General features: G+C 37.0%; 1 protein-coding gene across 1 annotated transcript; it reads left to right on the forward strand.

The window, feature by feature from the left end:
- The first annotated feature begins 4,753 nt into the window (after positions 1–4,753).
- On the forward strand, positions 4,754–8,070 carry fam181b (family with sequence similarity 181 member B). Its single transcript, XM_084418744.1, has one exon. It carries the CDS (start codon positions 5,358–5,360, stop codon positions 6,321–6,323), a length of 966 nt encoding a protein of 321 aa, XP_084274870.1. The 5' UTR covers positions 4,754–5,357; the 3' UTR covers positions 6,324–8,070.
- The last annotated feature ends 3,283 nt before the right edge of the window (positions 8,071–11,353 follow it).

The raw sequence follows: 11,353 nt of genomic DNA on the forward strand, positions 1-11,353 counted from the left end.
TAACGATTGCGTCATAACCACGCGACTCTCTGTCGCACAGTAGAGAGATTACCGTATAGACAGGAGGAGAAGCTCGAGGGCAATCGGGGGGACGTGGAGGCAAAATGACAAAATAATTAATCAGAATACTTAGCAAAAGTTTCTCCTGCTCCTAGCTCATGGACACCTCCTACTCACACTCTCCGTCTCTGCAAGTTTCGGAAGGGAATGATTCAGATTTCTCTTGGCACAGCTACTAGAAGACGGACGGGTTTGCTCACGTCACATCTACGTCGTCAGGCTCAGTTTGAGTCTGCGCAGTACGCTCGACCCCCAGGAAGTGAGAGCTTCTAATTGACTTCACTTGTCTCCGTTGAATCCAATGGGGTCGCTGTGTCCAGTTTATATACTGTCTATGATAATAACACATCCATTTTTAATGTGCACATGGAAACTCTATCGCCCTCTTGAGTACTGGGGTTTGTTACTGCTACAGTAAGGCAAGAATGCACCATGTGTGTTTTTTTTTTGTTTTTTTTTTGTGCTTGTAATTAAAAAATAATTACATATGCATACGCACAAATTCACGCGAACATTCATATTTATAAAAATGCCATGTCAGGTTTTACGCAGGAATACGCAATTTTTTGGGAAATCTAAGCAATTCTTTCCACTCGCCATTCTCAAGTAAAGGATTTGGACATTGACTGGTGCTCTTTTATTTGTTAATGACATTAATTAGGAGGCGTTTACAAGGTAGAGATCTGAAAGCATTCAGCTGCACAATTTTAAGATCATTTGTGTTTTATAGATTTCACATCTGGGAGAAGAGGCGTAAGCAAGTATTTTTTGTGCGTACGTTTATTTCTCTGAATCACAGAGACACACATTTGAACAATGATCTTAGATCAAATGTAGGACGGTTTCTACATAACATTTAATAAATAAGGCCCAAGGTCTATTTAGGGTTGGAAATCCTATTTTTAAAGTGAGAAGTATCCCAAGACAACTGGACATTTTGTCGGAAGTGGGATTTTTTAACTACGTTTTCCCACTTATGACTTTGTCTAGATCTGTTTGTTTAGAGTGTATGTTTCTGGAATAACAACTCAGTCTCAGTAAATGTTTATATAGACGACAGTTACTATATTTTTATGGTCACCAAATGTATTGGATGTTCACTTGGACGTTCAAACGTAAACAACGTGTTACAAAAAATGTAGAGTGAACAAAATCTTTAGTTTCCGTTCTGAATAACTTATGGTTACTTACAACATACAAATGTAGACAAACATCAAGGGTAAGTGGGGGGGGGGGGGGGGGGGTTAAACACTATTGCACGTTTCTAAGGTCCCTGTTGTTGCCATTAAACATCCTTTCTTCTCACCTGACAGTTTCATCAATCAAATATGTTGCTGGTATTTTGCTGACCGAGAGTCTTTAGTTCCGGATGTGTTGTGGTTACACTGAGACCACACACACCAATGGGAAGATATGTGAGTGTGTAACCCACTGTCGTACTGGAGAGCATGGAAAGGGTGTCTGGGGGGGCAGGGAGTCCAGGGAAAACGGGGTTTAGAAAATAGAGTGGGTGCTGAGTTTGTAAATTCCCTGGGTGGAGGGCGGGGTGCGCGGTGTGTAACGATAACCAAACAATACTCACTTTCAATGGTCCGTTTGCTTAAGCAGCTTTCCATGGACGTGAATCGAAAGCGGAAAGATGAATGTTGTTCCCTCGGCCGTCTCATTTGTTCTTCCCCCTGCTGAGTTTGTTCAACTTAGTTTGACCTTGTTGATTTCTTTTGCTTCTTTATAATTTGTTTTCCACTAGTGTTTTCCCCTGAAAGAAAAAACAATTAAAAAATAAATGCATTTATTGTCATGCAAGGACCACATCATCTGATGCTCTAGACTAATATGCATTTGGGTCAATGGCAAGAATGTCCATGGTAATGAAAAGAAAAAACTCTCATTTAAATCTCTTTAAGTATGTGTCAGTGCAATCTTTATCACCATTTCAAAAAAAAAAAAAAAAAAAACTTTCATTTAATGACGTTAAATATGTCAAGTGTTGTAACAATCAAGAAAAAATAACATTTTGTTTACATCTTAAAGGGGTAGTTCACCCAGGAATGTAAAATTCTGTCATTATTTCTCAGTCTAGTGTAGTGACCAGGCTGCTGAACTAAGGTCCACATAAGGTCAAAATTATTTGATTTGCAAAACATTTATTTTTTAAATAAATAAATAAATTAGTTAATTAACAGTTCAGCCAAAACAGATCACGTCATTGAACTATTTTCAACTTCATGTGTTGGACTGACAGTATAAAATAAAATAGACTTTCTAGTTTTTGCAACTTTTACAAAGTGTTTAGGAATCTCCTTGGTCTCTTTTCTTTAATGTCACACAATTCTTTCTCCTTTTTTTTGGTGTCAGTATTCTACTCCTCACCCTCTTTGATCCCTTTGGCCTTTATGTGGCCATAGAAACTTGTTTCCGGAATTAGTGCGTCAAGCCCTTAAACGTGAATGACTAGCATGTACAAAAGCTCTGTGCGGGAAGAGAAGAAAATATCAGCCATTAGGCTGGTGATGTCACAGTGCCAAAATTAGGCTCCACAAGAAAGAGTGGGGCTTGTTGAAAAGGGAAAATTAAAGGGACAAGTACGTATATATTCAAGGGACTTGATGCACTCAAAAAAAAAGAAAATAAAAAAGCATTCTAGATTTACGCATTTCGATTAATAGTAAAATTCTAACAAATTGAATTGAATAATCCTTACATATTGTTCACAAAATTAAGAATTTTAATTGAGTAAAAAAAAAACTACAACTTAAAACATTTTGTATAAATCTTAAACTTAAGCATTAAATATATATATATATATATATATATATATATATATATATATATATATATATATATATATATATATATATGAATACAAAACGCATAAACTTAAATTGTCCATTCCCTTGTTCCATTAAGATTTATACAAAAATAGAAATTGTTTCAAGAATTTTCATTTTTGGGTGAACTATCCTTTTAATTAAAAATATCATAGTGGTCACTTCTATTCTGTGAGAGGGAAACGGACTTTGGTGTGGTTTAAAATAGCCGTAACTTTGGAAACGTGGAGGCGAATCCTGTAAAAAATAAATTAAAAAAAGCTTGTTTTTACACTGTTGCTATTTTTCTATTGTGGTACACAGTTTTATTGTGAGGCCATGGCAGCTTCTTTGGGACCCCCATTCAGGACCGGGTCTAGAGCCGGGCTACAGATAATTAGATCACTGCTATCAGTTTCACTGTCTCTTTTCTACATCACAATTTACATGATAATAACACTCTCGATGGTCCCCCTCTCTCAAAAGCGCTTAGACTTTCTCCTTTTTTTCCCCCTTTCCAACATCCAAATGATTCACTGCCTCACCTTAAAATGCACTTATGGGGTGGGAATTAAAAAAAAAAATCCCTGGGAAAACCTCTCAAAGTGAGAAAGAAAAGGGGCATGGCAGAAACAGTCCATTGGCACGTGATTTCACAACATGCTAAGTGAAATGGATGCGATAAAAAAAGAAACTTTGTCAGGGCTGCTATAAACATGTTTAATGCCTGGGAAAGTAAAGTTTAGTGCACTAAACTGGAATTGGATCAGATTAAGTGCATCTGAACTGACTTTACACAAGTCTACGGGCTCTCAAAAGAAAGATGGGACAAAACTATATATGGGATTTTGACAAAATATTTTTGAAAAGTCATCATGTCCTGAAATTTCAACGCTTTGGGCCAAAAACATTCTGCATCAATGAGCTTAAATCCTTGTTTCTGAGCTATTTGATTGAGAGAAACACTAAATTGAACATTATCTTTGATATCAATACTCTCCTCATTCAAACACTCCCAACATCCTCAAGTGTTTTCTTTCTAAGCCCACCATATTCCAAACCAGAGCGACGTCCTTTAAGTGCTTTCACTGAGATCAGGATCCGTTCGAACCCCTACGAAAGTCCCAGTGTTGGATCCCTCTTCATTATTCACTGCTGGCCAAGAAACTTCCTGCAAATGCTGAATTGTTTACAGCGGCTATTTCACTCATACCCAGGATTTCTTAAGGTCAACATTTCTTCTGGCACACTGGGCTTGAACTGCACTTTATTCCCCTTTAATTTAACAGCTCCGGCAGCTTTTCTAGTTAAATCGACTGTTCATTATTGAGCCTCATTTTACGAAGGGGCTGTGAGGTGCAGTTTAATGAATCTCTGGCACAAAGATCCCTTTCACTGCCCGAGGAAGAATAGAAGCTATTTAGACCATGTAGGGCTGTATGTCAAAGGCAGCCTATAATAGTTGTCAGGCAGAGGCTAAAATTCCCACTGGTGCGGGAATGCACGAGAAATCAACTTCCACCACGAACAGATTAAGATAGTTGTAGGAAGTTAGAAGAACATGTAGAAAAACAAACAGTACCTGTCCCAAAGCATGCATCTCTAATTAAGCGTTCACCTTAATGCACATGTCCGGAAGGTTTGGTCAAGTTTATACAACATATGCATTCAAATTCAAGAGGTGTATTTTGTGAGACATGAGAAAAAGAATAAAAAATTTAAAACTTTTGAATTCTTTAGAGGAATAAAATACCACAATGCCACAACTAATAAAAAAATGTGTGAGTGCATCAGATACATTATTTTAATAATCACTTAAAGAAGGTGTTTCAGAGTTTATTTCACACTTAGAATCTATTTAAGCTAACGTGAACAAAATATAAAGTACATTGTTGAACCTGGAAACATTTGCTATTTGATCATTCATGTGCTAAAATTTTGAGTCAGGCGTTTAATTTACAACCTATTAAGCTTTGTCTATTTCAAAAGATTAAATCAAATTTAACAAATAAAACTCTGTCTTTAATAAGATAAAAGTAATTCAGATTCCTTGTGGGCAGTCCAATGTAGTTGCTCTCAGAGAATTCATATCATACAATGTGTATATTCACGCAGACATATACAAGAAGACTTGACCAGGACAGATGAACCCGAGGCTATTGTCTTTTTACTCTGTGGGATGCCTCAAACAAATCCCTCTTAGTTGCAGGTGGTCAGGCGTGAGCAAAGAGTTAAGTCCCAGGGTCCCTCGGCCCCTCCCCTTTGATGTCCTGACATCATTGGCCCTGCCCCCTAAAATAATCCTCCCTTCCCCCAAATTCCAGCTTTCGACAGAGTGCAGACGAACTGTAAGGGTGTCCTGCACAGGACCAAGGGTTAGCAAACCACCCTGGAAATGCAGATTATAAATATGCTTTAGGGTCTCTAAAAGACAATTGCATACATCCTGCGTGAAGGTGTTGTGCTTGTGGCAGAGAGAGAGAGGAGATGGCTGTTCAGGCTGCCATCATGAACTCTCAGTTCTTAAACTTCTGTTTTCCTGGCTCGGTCATGGATTATGAGGTGGAAAAGGGTCTGGAAGGGGGTCTCCTGGGCGAGGTGGACTGCGAGGGTGACTTTAGGGAGACCACTAGGGACCTGCTTAGCTTCATCGACTCGGCTTCCAGCAACATCAAACTTGCGCTGGACAAACCTGTGAAGTCCAAGAGGAAGGTCAACCACCGAAAGTACCTGCAGAAGCAGATTAAGAGGTGCACGGGTATCATCTCGCCAGGGACCACACCGGTTCAGGAGCCATGCAAAAAGCAAGGCTCGCCCCAAAACCCGACAAGCAACTTCTCCAGCAAAACACCACCCAAGAAGGAAGGGATACAGGCCAACCTGCAAAGCAAGAGTCTGGCTGCCCTTTTTAACCCAGCGAAGGATGTACGAGGAGAGAAGGCCAAGAAGCCCCCGCTGCGGCATCGAAACCTTCCTCCATCCTTTTTCACGGAGCCAGCCAACAGCTCCAGAGTTACATCCACGTCTGGCATGTCGCTCAAAGACCTGGAGCGAGGGACTCCGGAAGCGGCAGAGTTCTTGGAGCTTCTTGGACCCGACTACAGCAACATGGTCTCGGAGCAGGATCTATTCCACACCGCACCTATCAGGATTCAACAGGAGGTGACCATGGGCCCCGAGCCATATGACTCCCACCATTTTGTAACTGGTGGGTTTTTGTACACCGAGCCTTGGGGAACTTGTAGCGACACCCCCAAAAAGTCGGGAGACATGCGGACAGTACCAGTACAGCCAAATCTTTATACTCACACGGACCTTTCTGGCAGCGTGCCTGTGGAACAGAGCTCGCCATGCGCACTTACCTTTTCAAACTTCTTCACAGACTGCTCCACACCGCCGGTCTCCTACGATCTGGCAAACGGATACAACAGAGGGAGCTTTTCTTCTCTTTAAGCCAGAGATTTTCTTTTTCTCAGACATTACATTGGGACAAAATCACTTTTGCATTTTCAGTATGGCATTGACAAAGGACGCTATCAACATGAAATGTCCATTTTAATCTCAAAACCAGCTAACGGACCCTTTTAAAACATTGCTTGATGGGATAACGTGTATACAGTTGCAAACTGTTAAGGCTTACAATCTAAAGATGGCCTTAGTTTACATATATCCTTACAGTTTACAAAATTTATTGAAAACAGAATGCATTTCTAATCATATATTAACAAAACTATGCCTCAGAGTTTTATGTTACTTTGTTCCCTGTAAATAAAACAACGAAAAAAAAAGAAAGAAAGTATTCTTAATATATGGATACACTTTGGACCTCTTACTCTTGTAACATGGGCATTGTTTGATTGACAATATAAACAATAAGTAACAGAGCTGATCTCAGGGGGTTCTGTTAATTTGTTTAAATATGTCACAAACTAAATAGTTACATGCATACAGTGATCCCATTAAGTATTTGAATGCTTTATCCACACTTAAAATGTATGTTTTTTTTTGTTTTGTTTTCATGAGACACCAAAATATCAAATCTAGTGGCATCTGCAAACAAATGACATTAGAACTAACTTCACTCAATCATTTTGCAGTTATTTTTAATCAAATGCTGTCACAGTGGCTGTATGAAGTCCATTCCCCTCAAGTACACATAGACAACAGGTGCAGTTCATCACATTAACTACGGACATGATCCACTAACATTTAACAACCAAATCCTCATTTTAAAACAGAATTTTTGGTTATTTTCAAATTAAAAACAAAACAAAAACAAATCGTCATATGTTTTCTGTGCTTGTGCTATTTTTCTTAAAAATAAATGCCACTTGGATTGATATTTTGTATTTAATGGCATAATATATATATATATATATATGTGTGTGTGTGTGTGTTTTAAGTGGAAAAATACTTTTTAGGGTCAAGACAAATTTGAAACATGAAACATTCTGCAACAGTGGCAACCAAGACAATCTGTCTACATATTTTTTTTTTAATCACTGTTGCTTCATCTATTGTTTGTTGACTGCTTAACATGCAATGTTAGAACATTTGTATCTAAAACAACTTTTTGGTGTATTCTGGAAGAAATGGAAAACTATGAGTATGTAAAACAGTGATAAAAAGGAGAAGGAGGTGGTACAAATTTGCAAAATAAGCTATATGATGTATTGGTATTAATGGGTTATAGTTGCAGTACACAAATAATCATGTTCATCAAAAAAGGAGCACAACATGAAAACAGGAACTATATACTACATTATTTTGTAACACTATTGCCTTACATTTGTTTAGGATAGAGAATTAAATTAGAAATCAGACATTTCCAATTGCATTGGAAAACAACAAATAGTTAAAATAAATTAAGCTAATGAAATATTTTATATTTAGCTGTAGTCTTAAATTAATTTTATGTGGGAAACATCAGCCAAGAGTAAAAAAAAAAACAAAAAAAAAAAACGGTGTTTTGTAATTTATATGCTTACTCTTCACATTGTTTGCAGTACGAAAAAAAAGAACAGAAAAAAAGAAGTGAGAGTAAAAATTCAGTTTGTCTGACATTTGCTATTTCATGAACTGATACTTATTGTCTGTTTAATGAATCACACACCTAAATCTATGGACTACAGGGGCACTGGATGGACGTTTTGTTTGGTCATAAAGTCATGGGACAAAATAAAGCTGGTCTTTATGTCTATTAAAGAAAAATACTTCTTTGCATGTTTATTGTTTTAATCAGTAGGCCTAGCAGAGATTTCAATGAGTTAAGAAAACTCAAAACATAAAAAAAGACAGAGACCCATCTGTTATCACAAGGGATATAAGTGCATGTACGACCACTTCATTCGAACTACATAACTGGCAGACAAAAAGGTGTAACACTTCTCAAGTTATGGCACCATCTGTTGGCCAAAAACGTCTCCATCCGCATTTGACGAGTTCAGAGTCTTTTGTTTCATTAGAAATGAACTGCAATCCTGACTTTTTATTTAGTACACTAGTTTAGTTAACAGTAGTCTTTATTAACCAAATATGCTGTGCTTGCTAGCATTACTATTGCATCAAAAATTCTTAGTAGTTTGTTTATGAGCCCCTGATTGAGAAACTTTGCTCTAGATCTTCCAGATTCACATTATTGTGAATGATACATACACACACACACGGCTATAATATAGTTAAGGAATAAATACAACCTGTTGCATTTTTCCAAATATCAGGTTAAAAACCTAGCTTTGCAATTCATGAAAAAGATTAAATGAAACCTTCAGTTAGATATTCTATAGCAAATGTTTCATTTTTTTATTGTGCAACATCTTATTTGATCAAATGGATCGTGCAAGAATGGTCTCAGCATATTAAAGTCCAAATGATATTACTTATTCAAATGCTATAGCCGCTTTTAGGTTCATTAAACAGGAATGTTTTATGTGTTACCAGCTTATATCTCTCACCTCCTGTTCAAGGTAATTAACACGCTTTAACACCTCCATAACTTTGTGTGAAATGCTTTACATTATACACACCTTGCATAATCTTTACATGACAATGTTGCAGAACGTTGTTATTTCTTTTACACAAGATGGCAGTGGTGCTTCAAGCAAATCCTTCCTCTACATCAGGGCGTGCTTTTGATCCACAGTAGCCTATAATTAAAATGAGATATTTCTTTGTAGTTTGCTTCACCCCACTGATGTTTCATATCTTTATTTCATGTCAGAGGAAATGAAGAGTAGACTTAAGAATAGGACTAAATTCAAAGAATATTAAGATAATAACTCAATTAGTTTTTATAATTCGGATTGTTATGAAAAATTAACTGCTACCTAACCTACTGGCCTGGGTAACTTGTAGTTCTACACATAACACGTGTGATCGTTTTATTGGTCATACAAAATGGCAGCTTAACAGTTTTATTTTAATAAACAGTGTAATAAACTGTTTTATAGGCCCACCTGTCGTGTCTTCCCATGTTTAATAAGATGTCGAGGCATCATTAGGGAGTCAAATGCGTTCAAGCATTTCTTGACATTGTTTTTAATGTTTTGCCTAGGAGATACAAACGGAATCAGATATTTCACGTTTTAATAGAAAACACCAATTTTGCCCGAGGTAACTTCCGGTGATTTTCTCGCGTTTTTTTTTATTTTTATTTACGATATGATTTTTTTTGTAGACTGACGCAGTGCGCATGCGCTGTAATAAATGAAATGCACGTGACGTGTAAAAGAATTTGAATTGAATCGCATTCCAACGTTTAGGGTAGGCTATACGTATAAACAGTACTTTTATAATCTGAAATTGGATTCAATTCATTTGGATTGACAACGTCTGAGTATGTAAAATTTGGGCTACAGTGGAGGAAGTTTCAGCAAAAAAATTAAAATAAATACCTGACAAAAAAATCACAAAAGAAGAAACGTTTTCATGGATATCCACTCAAGTATTCATTTCTGTCTGCCTCACATGGAGATGTTTATCATAAAAATGACAGAAACTTGATTCTGCTCTTCACTTATTTCCCCGGAGAGGAAAGAAAATCATATAAACATCCACAGGTGAGCTGTTTAACACCAAGATCTACTCTGATGTCAGTGCCTCTCTATTCATATGTGACATAATTATAGTGACAGTTTTCACACTTCACCTCCTGTTGACATGAATTGCTTGTATTTTGTATTTTGTAGTTTGCAATGTCTTACAGCATGACATGTTTTTTCTTCCACAAACCTCATTCACTTCTTGTCAACAGCTCACGTCACGTGTGATTACCCATAGTTCTCTATTCCGATAAATGTGATGTTTAGCATATTGGAACACACTGCAAAAATGTTAATTAAGTTTGTTTGGATGTTTAAATGATTAATCTGCTGTTGAATATTTTTGATTCATATATTATTTACATCACAACAGTTTTGAGAACTCTTGCAAAGTTTCTCGGGGTAATACAAAAGCATTGAAATAAATGTTTTCCTTCCATCTCAATTTTCCCCATCATGTCCCTTTAGGGGTTCTGTACTGTTTGTAAGAGTTGTAGCTAGTTGCTAGAACATTGCTAAGTGGTTACTAATGCATATTGTTTTGTTGTTGCTAGAGTTTTTCTAGGCATTTCTTGCTAGTCTGGATGATATCTATATTGCAGTTCAGTTGCTATAGGGTATTTTGGATGATTAATAAGATTTTCTAGCTGCCAGTGCCAGTGCCATTGTTTTGTCTCAAGATGCACACCAGTAATGCTTTTTAAGGCATGTTTATAAAAGCTACTTAAATGTCCTAATTGAACTAAGGCCTAATCCTGGCTTAATCCTGTGAAATCTGTGAAACCAGGCCTTGGTGTTCTGGGTTTCAATGGGTGATAGTGATACTAAGTGGTTGTTTGGGTTTTATGGTTGGTTTAAAGTAAAGGCCAGTTGCTAGCAGTTGTTAAAGTGTTCTGTGTGGTTGCTGGAATATTGCTCATTGATGGAAGAAATGAAGCTTTTAGAAACTTTGAATCATTTGCTTCACAAAATGATTCCCTGTTTTAAAGTGCTTGAAAGGCCACACACTGGTCACAACGGTGTAAACTCAGCCCAAACATACACAAAAACCCATTACAAATGTTTTATTGAAGGAAGGTTATTAAATGCAATTAACAAATCATCTAATACCATTATGAAAGTGTTTTTATAATATGTGTATGGCTTGTTTTGTTTGTTTTATGGAGCGCTTGGTTAATCAGACCAATAAGAGACTATACAAATGTGCCATTAAATGTCTACAAATTGATCAAATTGATCTTAGAGCAGGCAAAAATTAAATATAGACACTAGTTCATGGGTTCACAGAGATCACCCCTTGCGGTGAACCACAAAAATTTAGAATAGTGTCAAAACGATGATGTAACAAATCCTCGTTTACTGAAATCACATGATTTTGCCAGTTTGATATGCACTGAGATTTCAAAGCTTCACGAAGCTTGTTTTGAGAGTCTAATCCCATAT

Source organism: Rutilus rutilus (genome assembly GCF_951802725.1).
Source record: "Rutilus rutilus genome assembly, chromosome: 9".
In the NCBI taxonomy this organism is placed as follows: domain Eukaryota; kingdom Metazoa; phylum Chordata; class Actinopteri; order Cypriniformes; family Leuciscidae; genus Rutilus; species Rutilus rutilus.

What these genes read in the sequence shown, in the direction of transcription:
- fam181b (XM_084418744.1), top strand. Translation starts at nt 5,358, where the DNA reads ATGGCTGTTCAGGCTGCCATCATGAACTCTCAGTTCTTAAACTTCTGT.